We start from the raw sequence: 19,332 nt of genomic DNA on the forward strand, positions 1-19,332 counted from the left end.
TTACCGATACCGATATCAACCGTTACCGATATCAACCGATATATGCAGTCGTGGAATTAACACATTATTATGCCTAATTTGGACAACCAGGTATGGTGAAGATAAGGTACTTTTTTTTAAAAATTAGTAAAATAAGATAAATAAATTAAAAACATTTTCTTGAATAAAAAAGAAAGTACAACAATATAAAAACAGTTACATAGAAACTAGTAATGAATGAAAATTAGTAAAATGAAGTGTTAAAGGTTAGTACTATTAGTGGAGCAGCAGCACGCACAATCATGTGTGCTTACGGACTGTATCCCTTGCAGACTGTATTGATATATATTGATATATAATGTAGGAAGCACAGACTGTATCCCTTGCAGACTGTATTGATATATATTGATATATAATGTAGGAAGCACAGACTGTATCCCTTGCAGACTGTATTGATATATATTGATATATAATGTAGGAAGCAGAATATTAATAACAGAAAGAAACAACCCTTTTGTGTGAATGAGTGTAAATGGGGGAGGGAGGTTTTTTGGCTTGGTGCACTAATTGTAAGTGTATCTTGTGTTTTTTATGTGGATTTAATAAAAACAAAACCAAAAAAACGATACCGATACCGATAATTTCCGATATTACATTTTAACGCATATATCGGCAGGCCGATATTATCGGACATCTCTAAAAAAAAATACAAGAAACATTTTCAAAAAATGAAACGATAACAAATGTGTTGCATTGATCACTTCCCTTCTCCGTCCACTTGGGGGCGCCAGAACACCGAAGCTGTTTGAGCGTCACGTGACTGCGCGCACAATGCAGCTCTGTTGCCTCGCGCGCGCGCACGTACACGCGCAGCGTCAATGGCGAGTTGGAGCTCACACGAAGAAGAAGAAGAAGAAGAAGAAGAAGAAGAAACTTTGTCATTCTCATGAAATGTTTCTGATGACGTCAACATTTGACGGACTCGGTTCGGTGTCGTTTGTACTTCGCCAAGCGGACTTGGAGCCTCGTTGGGTCGGCAAAGACTTTGTGGTCCGGATGGATGTGAACCGAGCGCGGCTCCGATAGTGCGCGCCTCCTACGAGAGACCCAGGCCGGCATGGGAGAGTCCGCCGCCGGCGCCTTCGCCCCGATGTTGGGCGTGGGTGTGAGCTCCGTGGGCTCCGTGGGTGTCCCCGGGCCGTCCAGAGGCTCCGCGGTGCCGCAGCTGCACGGCGCCATCGTGGAGCGTCTGCGCGCCCGCATCGAGCTGTGCCGCCGCCACCACTCCACCTGCGAGGACCGCTACCGGCGCGGCCAGCTGGAGACCTCGGACCGGGAGCACGAGAGCACGCTGCACCTGCTCAGCGTCGTCCAGCAGGGACCCGGGAACCGGAAGAGCAAAGGCAGCCGCGCGTCCAGTCTGCAGACTCCGGACTGTGCGGGGCCGAGTGGGCCGAGAGGACCGAGAGGACCGAGTCTCGGGGACCAGAGAGTCCTGCTGGAGGACAACAAGATGTCCACACGCATGGTGGTAAATATACCTTTTATACCTGGCTACCTGTACTAGTATACCTGTCTACCTGTACCTGGACTTCACCTGTACTAGTATACATGTACCTGGACTTCACCTGTACTAGTATACCTTTACCTGGACTCTTACCTGTACTAGTATACATGTACCTGGACTCTTACCTGTACTAGTATACCTTTACCTGTACCTGGACTTCACCTGTACTAGTATACATGTACCTGGACTCTTATCTGTACTAGTATACCTTTACCTGTACCTGGACTTCACCTGTACTAGTATACATGTACCTGGACTCTTACCTGTACTAGTATACCTTTACCTGTACCTGGGCTTCACCTGTACTAGTATACATGTACCTGGACTCTTAACTGTACTAGTATACCTTTACTAGTATACCTTTACCTGTACCTGGACTACACCTGTACTAGTATACATGTACCTGGACTCTTACCTGTACTAGTATACCTTTACCTGTACCTGGACTTCACCTGTACTAGTATACCTTTACCTGTACCTGGACTTCACCTGTACTAGTATACATGTACCTGGACTCTTACCTGTACTAGTATACCTGGACCTGGACTACACCTGTACCTAAACTTTTACCTGTACTAGTATACCTGTACTAGTATACCTGGACCTGGACTACACTTGTACCTGTACCTGTACTCTTACCTGTAATAGTATACCTGTACCTGTACTCTTACCTGTACTAGTATACATGTACATGCACATGTACCTGTACCTGGACTCTTACCTGTACTAGTATACATGTACCTGTACTCTTACCTGTACTAGTATACCTGTACCTGTACTCTTACCTGTACTAGTATTCCTGTACCTGTGTACCTGTACATGTACTAGTATACATGTACCTGTACTTGGCCTACACTTGTACCTGTACCTGGACTACTGTACTACACCTCTACCTATACCTGGACTACTGTACTACACCTGTACCTGTACTTGGACTACTGTACTACACCTGTATCTGGACTACTGTTCTACACCTGTACCTGTATTTGGACTACTGTACTACACCTGAACCTGGACTAATGTACTACACCTGTACTACTGTACTACACCTGTACCTGTACTTGGACTACTGTATTACACCTGTACCTGGACTACTGTACTACATCTGTACATCTACCTGGACTACTGTACTACACCTGTACCACATCCTCTATAGGTCTATGTCCACACCTGCACAGTAATTAGCGCGAGCATTAGCCATGTTTAGCTAGGTGTGTGAAAAGGGAGGAGGGTGACAGCTATGGAAGCTCCTGGGGCCAAAAAGTGTGCCAGAGCAAGACTTTTAAATGTTTGAAATAATTTGCAACAGAAAACGTTATCGATTAAATTGATTTACTGCTCAGGCCTAACAAACATTGAAATCTATTAAAAAAAAAAAAGTAAAATAATTAGACGCTGTTAGAAAAGCCATTATTTTGCATGCTGTGTCCAATGTTTCACTGGTAAAATGATTGTGGTGTCCTACTTTGTTCAGCGGTCCTTGAACACACCGTTAAAAGTGTTCAAAGAGAGCCCAGCGTGTAGGTGTCCTACTTTGTCCAGCGGTCCTTGAACACAGCGTTAAAAGTGTTGAAAAAGAGCCCAGCGTGTAGGTGTCCTACTTTGTTCAGCGGTCCTTGAACACACCGTTAAAAGTATTCAAAGAGAGCCCAGCGTGTAGGTGTCCTACTTTGTTCAGCGGTCCTTGAACACAGCGTTAAAAGTGTTGAAAAAGAGCCCAGCGTGTAGGTGTCCTACTTTGTTCAGCGGTCCTTGAACCCAGCGTTAAAAGTGTTGAAAGAGAGCCCAGCGTGTAGGTGTCCTACTTTGTTCAGCGGTCCTTAAACACCCTTAAAAGTTTTCAAAGAGAGCCCAGCGTGTAGGTGTCCTACTTTGTTCAGCGGTCCTTGAACACAGCGTTAAAAGTGTTGAAAGAGAGCCCAGCGTGTAGGTGTCCTACTTTGTTCAGCGGTCCTTGAACACACCGTTAAAAGCCCAGCGTGTAGGTGTCCTACTTTGTTCAGCGGTCCTTGAACACACCGTTAAAAGTGTTGAAAGAGAGCCCAGCGTGTAGGTGTCCTACTTTGTTTAGCGGTCCTTGAACACACCGTTAAAAGCCCAGCGTGTAGGTGTCCTACTTTGTTCAGCGGTCCTTGAACACAGCGTTAAAAGCCCAGCGTGTAGGTGTCCTACTTTGTTCAGCGGTCCTTGAACACAGCGTTAAAAGCCCAGCGTGTGGGTTCAATGTAGACAATGAAATACTTGAGTTACTCAGTAGTGTGTTTGTGTAGCTTTAAATCCTCTCTTAATGGTGAAAGACCATAATGACTCTTGTTTTCACGTTAGCATTTAGGCTAGTTTATTAAAGTGCAATGATCAATATCAGTATTTTTCATCATTTTAATTGATAATATTTCATTGTAATTTTTAATTAATGTAAAATTAACCGGTATAAGTTTTACCAGGGTTTGGATGATTACACTTTATGTTGACATCCCTACTGCAGCGTTCAAGGGCCACATGTGGCCCCTGTGGCACACCTTGTGCACCTCTTAGTGATTGAAGGGTTGCCTACAGCCACATCCACTAATGGCAGCTCTTGTTGTGTGTTGATGAAGATGTTGATGTTGACTTCCTGCACTGCTGCTCTCCTCAGCCTGGTCAGGTTTTTCCTGCTGAGCTTGAGTGGGTGTGAGGATGTTGGTGTGGACTAATCCCAGTCTGGTCCCGCCTGACACCAGACCCTGTGGGAACTGCTGTGTGTTGTGTTGTCTTCTTGTCATGAGTCAGCATGAAGTGGAGGACGTCTTATCTTCACGTCTTCTCACGCTCCTCATTCTGTACATGCCAGCTACGCTTAGTCCTCACTTTGTGGGACCGCTCACCCACACACCTACAGTCCTGTCACCAACTGTCACTAGTTAGGAAATACTAACACTAGTTACCCCTGTAAGGGAAATACTATCACTAGTTACCCATGTAAAAGAAATACTATCACTAGTTACCCATGTAAAGTAGATAATTTCACTAGTTACCCCTGTAAAGGAAGTACTATCACTAGTTACCCATGTAAAGTAAATACTATCACTAGTTACCCATGTAAAGTAAATACTATCACTAGTTGCCCCTGTAAAGTAAATACTATCACTAGTTACCCATGTAAAGTAAATACTATCACTAGTTGCCCCTGTAAAGTAAATACTATCACTAGTTACCCATGTAAAGTAAATACTATCACTAGTTGCCCCTGTAAAGTAAATACTATCACTAGTTACCCCTGTAAAGAAGTGAGAGTGTGGGTGGGTCCTGGCAGGGCCTGGAATGTGTCCTGGGACTGGGACTGGGACTGGGACTGGTGTGGGGGTGTGGGGGAGGCTAGTCCAGGATCAGAGTTCAGTCATGTTTACATTTCAGCATCAAGTTAGTTCTCACACATGAAATATTTCCCAGGCACTGAAAAAACACTCACTCACTTTTTGTCCTTCTTGCTCTGAGCTGCATCACACTTCATGCTGCTGCTGCACATGTGGGAACCCACTACATGACAATTATGTGACACTGTGTGAACCCACTACATGACAGTCATGTCACACTGTGTGAACCCACTACATGACAATTATGTGACACTGTGTAAACCCACTACATGACAGTCATGTCACACTGTGTGAACCCACTACATGACAGTCATGTGACACTGTGTGAACCCACTACATGACACTTTGTGAACCCACTACATGACACTGTGGGAACCCACTACATGACAGTCATGTCACACTGTGTGAACCCACTACATGACAGTCATGTCACACTGTGTGAACCGACTACATGACAGTCATGTGACACTGTGTTAACCCACTACATGACATTGTGTGAACCCACTACTTGACAGTCATGTCACACTGTGTGAACCCACTACATGACAGTCATGTCACACTGTGTGAACCCACTACATGACAGTCATGTCACACTGTGTGAACCCACTACATGACAGTCATGTCACACTTTGTGAACCCACTACATGACAGTCATGTGACACTGTGTGAACCCACTACATGACAGTCATGTCACACTGTGTGAACCCACTACATGACAGTCATGTGACACTGTGTGAACCCACTACATGACACTTTGTGAACCCACTACATGACACTGTGGGAACCCACTACATGACAGTCATGTCACACTGTGTGAACCCACTACATGACAGTCATGTCACACTGTGTGAACCGACTACATGACAGTCATGTGACACTGTGTTAACCCACTACATGACATTGTGTGAACCCACTACTTGACAGTCATGTCATACTGTGTGAACCCACTACATGACAGTCATGTCACACTGTGTGAACCCACTACATGACAGTCATGTCACACTGTGTGAACCCACTACATGACATTGTGTGAACCCACTACTTGACAGTCATGTCACACTGTGTGAACCCACTACATGACAGTCATGTCACACTGTGTGAACCCACTACATGACAGTCATGTGACACTGTGTTAACCCACTACATGACATTGTGTGAACCCACTACTTGACAGTCATGTCACACTGTGTGAACCCACTAGATGACAGTCATGTCACACTGTGTGAACCCACTACATGACAGTCATGTCACACTGTGTGAACCCACTACATGACAGTCATGTGACACTGTGTTAACACACTACATGACATTGTGTGAACCCACTACATGACAGTCATGTCACACTGTGTGAACCCACTACATGACAGTCATGTCACACTGTGTGAACCCACTGCATGACAGTCATGTCACACTGTGTGAACCCACTACATGACAGTCATGTCACACTGTGTGAACCCACTACATGACAGTCATGTGACACTGTGTGAACCCACTACATGACACTTTGTGAACCCACTACATGACACTGTGGGAACCCACTACATGACAGTCATGTCACACTGTGTGAACCGACTACATGACAGTCATGTGACACTGTGTTAACCCACTACATGACATTGTGTGAACCCACTACTTGACAGTCATGTCACACTGTGTGAACCCACTACATGACAGTCATGTCACACTGTGTGAACCCACTACATGACAGTCATGTCACACTGTGTGAACCCACTACATGACAGTCATGTCACACTGTGTGAACCCACTACATGACAGTCATGTCACACTGTGTAAACCCACTACATGACAGTTATGTGACACTGTGTTAACCCACTACATGACACTGTGTGAACCCACTACTTGACAGTCATGTCACACTGTGTGAACCCACTACATGACAGTCATGTGACACTGTGTGAACCCACTACATGACACTGTGTGAACCCACTACATGACAGTTATGTGACACTGTGTGAACCCACTACATGACAGTCATGTGACACTGTGTGAACCCACTACATGAAACTGTGTGAACCCACTACATGACAGTCATGTCACACTGTGTGAACCCACTACATGACAATTATGTGACACTGTGTGAACCCACTACATGACAGTCATGTCACACTGTGTGAACCCACTACATAACAGTCATGTGACACTGTGTGAACCCACTACATGACACTTTGTGAACCCACTACATGACACTGCGGGAACCCACTACATGACAGTCATGTCACACTGTGTGAACCCGCTACATGACAGTCATGTCACACTGTGTGAACCGACTACATGACAGTCATGTGACACTGTGTTAACCCACTACATGACACTGTGTGAACCCACTACTTGACAGTCATGTCACACTGTGTGAACCCACTACATGACAGTCATGTCACACTGTGTGAACCCACTACATGACACTGTGTGAACCCACTACATGACAGTTATGTGACACTGTGTGAACCCACTACATAACAGTCATGTGACACTGTGTGAACCCACTACATGACACTGTGTGAACCCACTACATGACACTTTGTGAACCCACTACATGACACTGTGGGAACCCACTATGTAGTGGGTTCACACAGTGTCATGTAGTGGGTTCACACAGTGTGACATGACTGTCATGTAGTGGGTTCACACAGTGTCATGTAGTGGGTTCACACAGTGTGACATGACTGTCATGTAGTGGGTTCACACAGTGTCACACAACTGTCATGTAGTGGGTTCACACAGTGTAATGTAGTGGGTTCACACAGTGTGACATGACTGTCATGTAGTGGGTTCACACAGTGTTATGTAGTGGGTTCAGAAAGTGTCACATGACTGTCATGTGGTGGGTTCACACAGTGTGACATGACTGTCATGTAGTGGGTTCACACAGTGTGACATGACTGTCATGTAGTGGGTTCCCACAGTGTCATGTAGTGGGTTCACAAAGTGTCATGTAGTGGGTTCACACAGTGTCACATGACTGTCATGTAGTGGGTTCACACAGTGTGACATGACTGTCATGTAGCGGGTTCACACAGTGTCACATAATTGTCATGTAGTGGGTTCACACAGTGTGACATGACTGTCATGTAGTGGGTTCACACAGTGTCATGTAGTGGGTTCACACAGTGTCACATGACTGTTATGTAGTGGGTTCACACAGTGTCACATAACTGTCATGTAGTGGGTTCACACAGTGTCATGTAGTGGGTTCACACAGTGTGACATGACTGTCATGTAGTGGGTTCACACAGTGTGACATGACTGTCAAGTAGTGGGTTCACACAGTGTCATGTAGTGGGTTAACACAGTGTCACATGACTGTCATGTAGTCGGTTCACACAGTGTGACATGACTGTCATGTAGTGGGTTCACACAGTGTGACATGACTGTCATGTAGTGGGTTCCCGCAGTGTCATGTAGTGGGTTCACAAAGTGTCATGTAGTGGGTTCACACAGTGTCACATGACTGTTATGTAGTGGGTTCACACAGTGTGACATGACTGTCATGTAGTGGGTTCACACAGTGTCACATAATTGTCATGTAGTGGGTTCACACAGTGTGACATGACTGTCATGTAGTGGGTTCACACAGTTTCATGTAGTGGGTTCACACAGTGTCACATGACTGTCATGTAGTGGGTTCACACAGTGTCACATAACTGTCATGTAGTGGGTTCACACAGTGTCATGTAGTGGGTTCACACAGTGTCACATGACTGTCATGTAGTGGGTTCACACAGTGTGACATGACTGTCAAGTAGTGGGTTCACACAGTGTCATGTAGTGGGTTAACACAGTGTCACATGACTGTCATGTAGTGGGTTCACACAGTGTGACATGACTGTCATGTAGTGGGTTCACACAGTGTGACATGACTGTCATGTAGTGGGTTCACACAGTGTGACATGACTGTCATGTAGTGGGTTCACACAGTGTGACATGACTGTCATGTAGTGGGTTCACACAGTGTGACATGACTGTCAAGTAGTGGGTTCACACAATGTCATGTAGTGGGTTAACACAGTGTCACATGACTGTCATGTAGTCGGTTCACACAGTGTGACATGACTGTCATGTAGTGGGTTCACACAGTGTGACATGACTGTCACATGACAGTCATGTCACACTGTGTGAACCCACTACATGACACTGTGTGAACCCACTACATGACAGTCATGTCACACTGTGTGAACCCACTACATGACACTGTGTGAACCCACTACATGACAGTTATGTGACACTGTGTGAACCCACTACATGACAGTTATGTGACACTGTGTGAACCCACTACATGACAGTCATGTCACACTGTGTGAACCCACTACATGACAGTCATGTCACACTGTGTGAACCCACTACATGACAGTCATGTGAGACTGTGTGAACCCACTACATGACAGTCATGTCACACTGTGTGAACCCACTACATGACTGTCATGTCACACTGTGTGAACCCGCTACATGACAGTCATGTGACACTGAGAACCCACTACATGACAGTCATGTCACACTGTGTGAATCCACTACATGACAGTCATGCCACACTGTGTGAACCCACTACATGACAGTCATGTGACACCATGTGAACCCACTACATGACAGTCATGTGACACTGAGAACCCACTACATGACAGTCATGTCACACTGTGTGAACCCACTACATGACAGTCATGTGACACTGTGTGAACCCACTACATGACAGTCATATGACACTGTGTGAACCCACTACATGACAGTCATGTGACACTGTGAGAACCCACTACATGACAGTCATGTCACACTGTGTGAACCCACTACATGACAGTCATGTGACACTGTGTGAACCCACTACATGACAGTCATGTCACACTGTGTGAACCCACTACATGACAGTCATGTGACACTGTGTTAACCCACTACATGACACTGTGTGAACCCACTACATGACACTGTGGGAACCCACTACATGACAGTCATGTCACACTGTGTGAACCCACTACATGACAGTCATGTCACACTGTGTGAACCGACTACATGACAGTCATGTGACACTGTGTTAACCCACTACATGACACTGTGTGAACCCACTACTTGACAGTCATGTCACACTGTGTGAACCCACTACATGACAGTCATGTCACACTGTGTGAACCCACTACATGACACTGTGTGAACCCACTACATGACAGTTTTGTGACACTGTGTGAACCCACTACATGACAGTTATGTGACACTGTGTGAACCCACTACATGACAATTATGTGACACTGTGTGAACCCACTACAAGACAGTCATGTCACACTGTGTGAACCCACTACATGACAGTCATGTGACACTGTGTGAACCCACTACATGACACTTTGTGAACCCACTACATGACACTGTGTGAACCCACTACATGACAGTCATGTCACACTGTGTGAACCCACTACATGACAGTCATGTCACACTGTGTGAACCCACTACATGCCATTCATGTGACACTGTGTGAACCCACTACATAACACTGTGTGAACCCACTACATGACAGTCATGTCACACTGTGTGAACCCACTACATGACACTGTGTGAACCCACTACATGACAGTTGTGTGACACTGTGTGAACCCACTACCTGACAGTCATGTCACACTGTGTGAACCCACTACATGACAGTCATGTCACACTGTGTGAACCCACTACATGACACTGTGTGAACCCACTACATGACAGTTATGTGACACTGTGTGAACCCACTACATGACAGTTATGTGACACTGTGTGAACCCACTACATGACAGTCATGTCACACTGTGTGAACTCACCACATGACAGTCATGTCACACTGTGTGAACCCACTACATGACACTGTGTGAACCCACTACATGACAGTTATGTGACACTGTGTGAACCCACTACATGACAGTTATGTGACACTGTGTGAACCCACTACATGACAGTCATGTCACACTGTGTGAACCCACTACATGACAGTCATATCACACTGTGTGAACCCACTACATGACAGTCATGTGACACTGTGTGAACCCACTACATGACAGTCATGTCACACTGTGTGAACCCACTACATGACTGTCATGTCACACTGTGTGAACCCACTACATGACAGTCATGTGACACTGTGTGAATCCACTACATGACAGTCATGCCACACTGTGTGAACCCACTACATGACAGTCATTTGACACTGTGTGAACCCACTACATGACAGTCATGTGACACTGTGAGAACCCACTACATGACAGTCATGTGACACTGTGTGAACCCACTACATGACACTTTGTGAACCCACTACATGACACTGTGGGAACCCACTACATGACAGTCATGTCACACTGTGTGAACCCACTACATGACAGTCATGTCACACTGTGTGAACCGACTACATGACAGTCATGTGACACTGTGTTAACCCACTACATGACACTGTGTGAACCCACTACTTGACAGTCATGTCACACTGTGTGAACCCACTACATGACAGTCATGTCACACTGTGTGAACCCACTACATGACACTGTGTGAACCCACTACATGACAGTTTTGTGACACTGTGTGAACCCACTACATGACAGTTATGTCACACTGTGTGAACCCACTACATGACAGTCATGTGACACTGTGTGAACCCACTACATGACACTTTGTGAACCCACTACATGACACTGTGTGAACCCACTACATGACAGTCATGTCACACTGTGTGAACCCACTACATGACAGTCATGTCACACTGTGTGAACCCACTACATGCCATTCATGTGACACTGTGTGAACCCACTAAATGACAGTCATGTCACACTGTGTGAACCCACTACATGACACTGTGTGAACCCACTACATGACAGTTGTGTGACACTGTGTGAACCCACTACATGACAGTCATGTCACACTGTGTGAACCCACTACATGACAGTCATGTCACACTGTGTGAACCCACTACATGACACTGTGTGAACCCACTACATGACAGTTATGTGACACTGTGTGAACCCACTACATGACAGTTATGTGACACTGTGTGAACCCACTACATGACAGTCATGTCACACTGTGTGAACTCACCACATGACAGTCATGTCACACCGTGTGAACCCACTACATGACACTGTGTGAACCCACTACATGACAGTCATGTCACACTGTGTGAACCCACTACATGACACTGTGTGAACCCACTACATGACAGTTATGTGACACTGTGTGAACCCACTACATGACAGTTATGTGACACTGTGTGAACCCACTACATGACAGTCATGTCACACTGTGTGAACCCACTACATGACAGTCATATTACACTGTGTGAACCCACTACATGACAGTCATGTGACACTGTGTGAACCCACTACATGACAGTCATGTCACACTGTGTGAACCCACTACATGACTGTCATGTCACACTGTGTGAACCCACTACATGACAGTCATGTGACACTGTGTGAATCCACTACATGACAGTCATGCCACACTGTGTGAACCCACTACATGACAGTCATTTGACACTGTGTGAACCCACTACATGACAGTCATGTGACACTGTGAGAACCCACTACATGACAGTCATGTCACACTGTGTGAACCCACTACATGACAGTCATGTGACACTGTGTGAACCCACTACATGACAGTCATATGACATTGTGTGCACCCACTACATGACAGTTATGTGACACTGTGTGAACCCACTACATGACAGTCATGTCACACTGTGTGAACCCACTAAAAAAGCAGGATTTAAAAAAAAAATGATTAGGAGCATGAATGAGCTGCTTTGGTTGGAGTTGGAATCGTTTAAATCGGTCAAGAAATGTTGAAGTAGGAACAGTTTTTTGAATTGAAAAATTGTATTAAGGGATTTCGGGAAAAGAGGGAATTTTTCAAGTTCTTAAACCAACTTTGTTTTTTGTCCTGACTAAGAAGAATGTTTTGACAGTGGAACGCTTGAAGTGGGTTGAAAAATGTGAAAAGAATCATCGCACTAAAAAAGGTTGGAAATAAGGTTAGAAAAAACAGGAATTCCTGGAAATGCGTTGAAGGTGGAAAAAAAGCTGTTTGAATTTCCAGGATGAATTGAATATTTTGAAGGTGGAATGGTTTGAATGGGTTGAAAATGTCAGAATTGTGGAAGTTTGAAAAATGGACAATTACTTTTGATTGCAGAAAATGTCCCTGAAAACTGGGTATTCTTGGAAATCCGGGATATTTTTTTATAATTGTTGAAGTAGAGCACATAATTCCTGAACAGGCGGAATATTTTGAAATTGGAACAGTTTGAATCAGATAAAAAATGTGGGAATTTCTAACTTTAAAAAATGTCCCATTCTTTTCAATGGGAATTTCATGGAAATTTGGAGAAAAGAGGGAATTTTTAAGAAAATGCTTTAAAAAAATGTGAATGTTCTGAATGGTTGGTGTTGGAATTTTTCAAATTGGTCGAGAAATGTTGAATTTTGAATTTTCTAATTGAGAAATGGTATTACAGAATTCCTGGAATTTCGGGAAAACCGGGAATTTTTCCAGTTCAAAAAACAACTTTGTTATTTGTCCTGATTAAGAGGAATGTTTTGACGGTGGAACGGTTGAAGTGGGTTGACTAATGTGGAAAGAGTAGTTGCCAGGAAAAATGGTGAAAATAGGGTTTGAAAAAACTGGAATTCTGGGAATTCCTGGAATTTTTTTGAACTTGGAAAACTGATAGTGTCAATGTCCAGGATGGTGGAACATGTTGAAGGGGGAATGGTTTGAATCGGTGGAAAAATGTGGCAATTGTGGAAGTTTGAAAAATGGACAATTACTTTTGAATGGGGAAAATGTCCCGGAAAACCTGGAATTCTGGGAAATCTGAGAGTTTTTGGAATTTGTCAATTGGAAAGCCCGCAATTCCCAAATAGGCTGAGCAGTTTGATTTATGATTTTTTTAGCGCCACTCGCACTATGGACTCACGTTAGCCACTTTAGCTTCTGATGGTTATTTCCCATGATAAAACTTATGCTGTACTCCAGGAATCATCTCATGTCCACAAGCTTCTTTCTATATTTACCCTATTTTCTGGACTATAAAGCCACACCCACTACATTTTAGAAAACATTTTGGTCCATACATTAGCCGCAGATATATACTTTGGGAAATGTTTATTTACATACCTTAAATGTTTCCAAACGGTGTCTGTAACAGGGCAGTAAAACGGCTGATCAAACAAAACAGAAGTCATGGTCATGGACTCGTTAACTAAACAGACTCAATAACTCCACGGTGACGTTTTGGTAAATTTACTGAGGAATTTGTGAAAGTGAAACAATACAAAAAAGAATGTAAGTTAATAATACCAACACAGACACTCGTAAACTTGTTAGCATTAGCTAACAATTACATTAGGATAGCAGGTGCAAACATGCATGAAAACACTCCTACAGACATCACACATGGGACACTTTAGTAAGTAAGAATAGTTTTAGTTATATTGTAAAACTTACACATGTTGCTTAGAGTGAGGAATGAAGAATCCATACCAGTAGAAACGCTATGGACGGATAAAGATGGAACAGCACTTCTACTTCCAGTTCAAAGCTTTAAACAGCAGAATTGACAATTGGTTGAGAAGATAGCACAACAAATAACACACTTTAAGTGTCTGCATGTGTTTAATCAAACTAAGAACAATCCATAAATTAGCGGCACCGTTTTATAAGCCGCAGGGTGCAAAGTGTAGGAATAAAGTAGCAGCATATAGTCCAACATGTGCGGTGTATTTGTTTGACATGTAAAAAGCACAGAATAAGAAAGAGTTACAAGTTACTGCTGGGACATCAAACACATGAAATGATGCGTCTTCATTGAAGACAAACATGAATGTTGTTGTTGTTGTTGTTGTTGTTGTTGTTGTTGTTGTTGTTGTTGTTGCCAAGCAGGCAATGTTGTGTTAGCGCTGGCTTGTTAGCGCCTTGCAGCCACGCCCCCGACACGGCCGCCCTCGCCAAGACGTGAGGTCGAGCCAGCAGGAGATCTTTGGTCCAAAGTGACAAACATCGTTGCTTTGTTTGCAGGTGTCGGGCACACTTATTATTAGCATGTGAGCTACATGCTAACATTACATGTAATATCATGCTAGGTTAGCAACACTAGCATAGCCATGTGAGCTACATGCTAACATTACCTTTTAATATCATGCTAGATTAGCAACACTAGCATAACTATGTGAGCTACATACTAACATTACATTTTTAACATCACGCTAGGTTAGCAACACTAGCATAGCTAGGTGAGCTACATGCTAACATGTCATGTTAACTGTTACACTATGTCAACTACTACATGATGTTAACATGTCATGTTAACATCATGTAGTAGTTGACATAGTGTAACAGTAGTTGACATAGTGTAAGAGTAGTTGACATAGTGTAACAGTAGTTGACATAGTGTAAGAGTAGTTGACATAGTGTAACAGTAGTTGACATAGTGTAAGAGTAGTTGACATAGTGTAACAGTAGTTGACATAGTGTAAGAGTAGTTGACATAGTGTAACAGTAGCCGTGTTGTGGGCGTGTCCCTCCCTGCTGTCCCAGGAGGTGTGCATGTGTCATGTTACATGACATGACATTCTCCCAGTAACGTGCACATGTGGTATATTCTGTGCAGGAGCGGCAGAAAGAGAAAGAACATTCCTTTCCCACTCCCACTCTCCTACTTCCCTGCCGCCCCACCCCCACTTTCCTACTTCCCTGCCGCCCCACTCCCACTTTCCTTCCTCAGCCTTTTTTTAGCGTCCATTGGATGGTTTTTCTTTTTTGTTTTTTATGTCACACATCCGCCAACAACGCCAGCCTTTGTCTTGCCACGCCCCCAACCAAGTAGCAGGTGATGCAGTACTTCTTTTTTCCATTGCAGTAGTACTTCTCTGTGTACTGTGCATCAATCACACATCACGTGTAGTATTCATACGCAGTACTTCCACTGCAGTAGTACTTCTCTGTGTACTGTACATCAATCACACATCACGTGTAGTATTCATACGCAGTACTTCCACTGCAGTAGTACTTCTCTGTGTACTGTACATCAATCACACATCACGTGTAGTATTCATACGCAGTACTTCCACTGCAGTAGTACTTCTCTGTGTACTGTACGTCAATCACTTAGACTTAGTAGTAGTATTAGTAGTGTAGTATTCATACATGTACATGTTCATGTTTGAAAGAAGAAAGTCTTCTTACTAAATACAGAAGACAACTTTCTTCCTAGCAACAGACCAAGTGTACTTCTGTTTCCCTTGGTTGCCATGGAGACAGGTCTTATGATGACCTCCATGTTTGTTTCTGTTTCCACACGTTTTACCTGCAAGCTCTTCTCGTCGAGATGGAACTTGTCCTCTTCTTCTTGTGACTCTGCAGCCCTCAGGCCTCTGTGGCAACACCAGTGTCTACCACACCAAATGTAGTACCTGGTACCCGCACTCTTTTACTATGAAGCCACGCCGTTGTAACACGTGGCTTGGCATCGTCTTGCTGAAATAAGCAGGGGCGTCCATGGTAACGTTGCTTGGATGGCAACATATGTTGCTCCAAAAGCTGTATGTACCTTTCAGCATTAATGGCACCTTCACAGATGTGTAAGTTACCCATGTTTTGGGCACTAATACACCCCCATACCATCACACATGCTGCCTTTTACACTTTCACCCTAGAACAATCCGGATGGTTCTTTTCCTCTTTCCGACGTCCACAGTTTCCAAAAACAATTTGAAATGTGGACTCGTCAGACCACAGAACACTTTTCCACTTTGTATCAGTCCATCTTAGATGAACTCGGGCCCAGCGTTTCTGGGTGTTGTTGATAAATGACTTTGGCTTTGCATAGTAGAGTTTTAACTTGCACTTACATATGTAGCGACCAACTGTAGTTACTGACAGTGGTTTTCTGAAGTGTTCCTGAGCCCATGTGGTGATATCCTTTACACACTGATGTGGCTTTTTGATGCAGTACAGCCTGAGGGATCCAAGGTGTGTAATATCATCAGTGATTTGTTTGGTAGCTACAGGTAGGTAGATACAGGTAGGTAGATACAGGTAGTTAAATACAAATAGATACAGGTACGTAGATACAGGTTGGTAGATACAGAAAGATACAGGTTGGTAGATACAAAAAGATACAGATAGGTAGATACAGGTAGGTATAGGTTGATAGATGCAGATAGATACAGGTAGGTAGATACAGGTTGGGAGATACAGATAGATACAGGTAGATAGAGGTTGGTAGATACAGCTAGGTAGATACAGGTAGGTAGATACAGGATGATACAGGTGGGTAGATACAGGTAGATAGAGGTTGGTAGATACAGGTAGGTAGATACAGGTAGATAGATGCAGATAGATAGAGGTTGGTAGATACAGATAGGTGGATATAGGTTGGTAGATACAGATAGGTAGATACAGGTAGATATAGGTTGGTAGATACAGATTGATACAGGTACGTAGATACAGATGGATTCAGGTAGGGAGATACATGTTCATACAGGTAGGTAGCTACAGATAGATACAGGTAGGGAGATACATTTTCATACAGGTAGGTAGCTACAGATAGAAACAGGTAGGGAGGTACATTTTCATACAGGTAGGTAGCTACAGATAGATACGGTAGGTAGATACAAATAGATACAGGTAGGTAGATACAGATATGTAGATACAGTATGATACAGGTGGGTAGATACAGGTAGATAGAGGTTGGTAGATACAAGTAGGTAGATACAGGATGATACAGGTAGGTAGATACAGGTAGGTAGCTACAGATAGATACAGATAGGTGGATACAAATAGATACAGGTAGATACAGGTGGGTAGGTGTATAGATACAGGTAGATATAGGTTGGAAAATAAAGATATATACAGGTAGGTAGATACAGACAGGTACAGGAAGGTAGATACAGATGGATACAGTTCGATACACGCAAGTAGATACAAATAAACACAGGTTTGGTAGCTACAGGTAGGTAGATACAGGTAGTTAAATACAAATAGATACAGGTACGTAGATACAGGTTGGTAGATACAGAAAGATACAGGTTGGTGGATACAAAAAGTTACAGATAGGTAGATACAGGTAGGTATAGGTTGGTAGATGCAGATAGATACAGGTAGGTAGATACATGTTGGGAGATACAGATAGATACAGGTAGATAGAGGTTGGTAGATACAGCTAGGTAGATACAGGATGATACAGGTGGGTAGATACAGGTAGATAGAGGTTGGTAGATACTGGTAGGTAGATGCAGATAGATAGAGGTTGGTAGATACAGATAGGTAGATATAGGTTGGTAGACACAAATAGATACAGATAGGTAGATACAGGTAGATATAGGCTGGTAGATACAGATTGATACAGGTACGTAGATACAGATGGATTCAGGTAGGGAGATACATGTTCATACAGGTAGGTAGCTACAGATAGATACAGGTAGGGAGATACATTTTCATACAGGTAGGTAGCTACAGATATATACGGTAGGTAGATACAAATAGATACAGGTAGGTAGATACAGATATGTAGATACAGTATGATACAGGTGGGTAGATACAGGTAGATAGAGGTTGGTAGATACAAGTAGGTAGATACAGGATGATACAGGTAGGTAGATACAGGTAGGTAGCTACAGATAGATACAGGTAGGTGGATACAAATAGATACAGGTAGATACAGGTGGGTAGGTGTATAGATACAGGTAGATACATGGTTGGAAAATAAAGATATATACAGGTAGGTAGATACAGGCAGGGACAGGAAGGTAGATACAGATGGATACAGTTCGATACACGCAAGTAGATACAAATAAACACAGGTTTGGTAGCTACAGGTAGGTAGATACAGGTTTGTAGATACAGGTAGTTAGATACAAATAGATACAGGTACGTAGATACAGGTTGGTAGATACAGAAAGGTACAGGTTGGTAGATACAAAAAGATACAGATAGGTAGATACAGGTAGGTATAGGTTGGTAGATGCAGATAGATACAGGTAGGTAGATACAGGTTGGGAGATACAGATAGATACAGGTAGATAGAGGTTGGTAGATACAGCTAGGTAGATACATGTAGGTAGATACAGGATGATACAGGTGTGTAGATACAGGTAGATAGAGGTTGGTAGATACAGGTAGGTAAATACAGGTAGGTAGATGCAGATGGATAGAGGTTGGTAGATACAGATAGGTAGATATAAGTTGGTAGATACAAATAGATACAGATAGGTAGATACAGGTAGATATGGGTTGGTAGATACAGATTGATACAGGCACGTAGATACAGATGGATTCAGGTAGGGAGATACATGTTCATACAGGTAGGTAGCTACAGATAGATACAGGTAGGGAGATACATTTTCATACAGGTAGGTAGCTACAGATAGATACAGGTAGGTAGATACAAATAGATACAGGTAGGTAGATACAGATATGCAG

The 19,332-nt window shown here is 43.5% G+C and overlaps 1 protein-coding gene across 1 annotated transcript in view; it reads left to right on the forward strand.

The window, feature by feature from the left end:
* Positions 1 to 858: 858 nt before the first annotated feature.
* Positions 859 to 19,332, forward strand: part of zmp:0000001236 (mastermind-like protein 2) — a 49,127-nt gene continuing 30,653 nt past the window's right edge. Inside the window, exon 1 of the mRNA XM_062062171.1 lies at positions 859 to 1,510. Within this exon, the coding sequence (XP_061918155.1) occupies positions 1,097 to 1,510 (414 nt within the window). The 5' untranslated portion in view covers positions 859 to 1,096. The remainder of the gene's footprint in view (positions 1,511 to 19,332) is intronic.

The sequence above is a fragment of the Entelurus aequoreus genome, linkage group LG10 (assembly GCF_033978785.1).
Source record: "Entelurus aequoreus isolate RoL-2023_Sb linkage group LG10, RoL_Eaeq_v1.1, whole genome shotgun sequence".
Taxonomy (NCBI): domain Eukaryota; kingdom Metazoa; phylum Chordata; class Actinopteri; order Syngnathiformes; family Syngnathidae; genus Entelurus; species Entelurus aequoreus.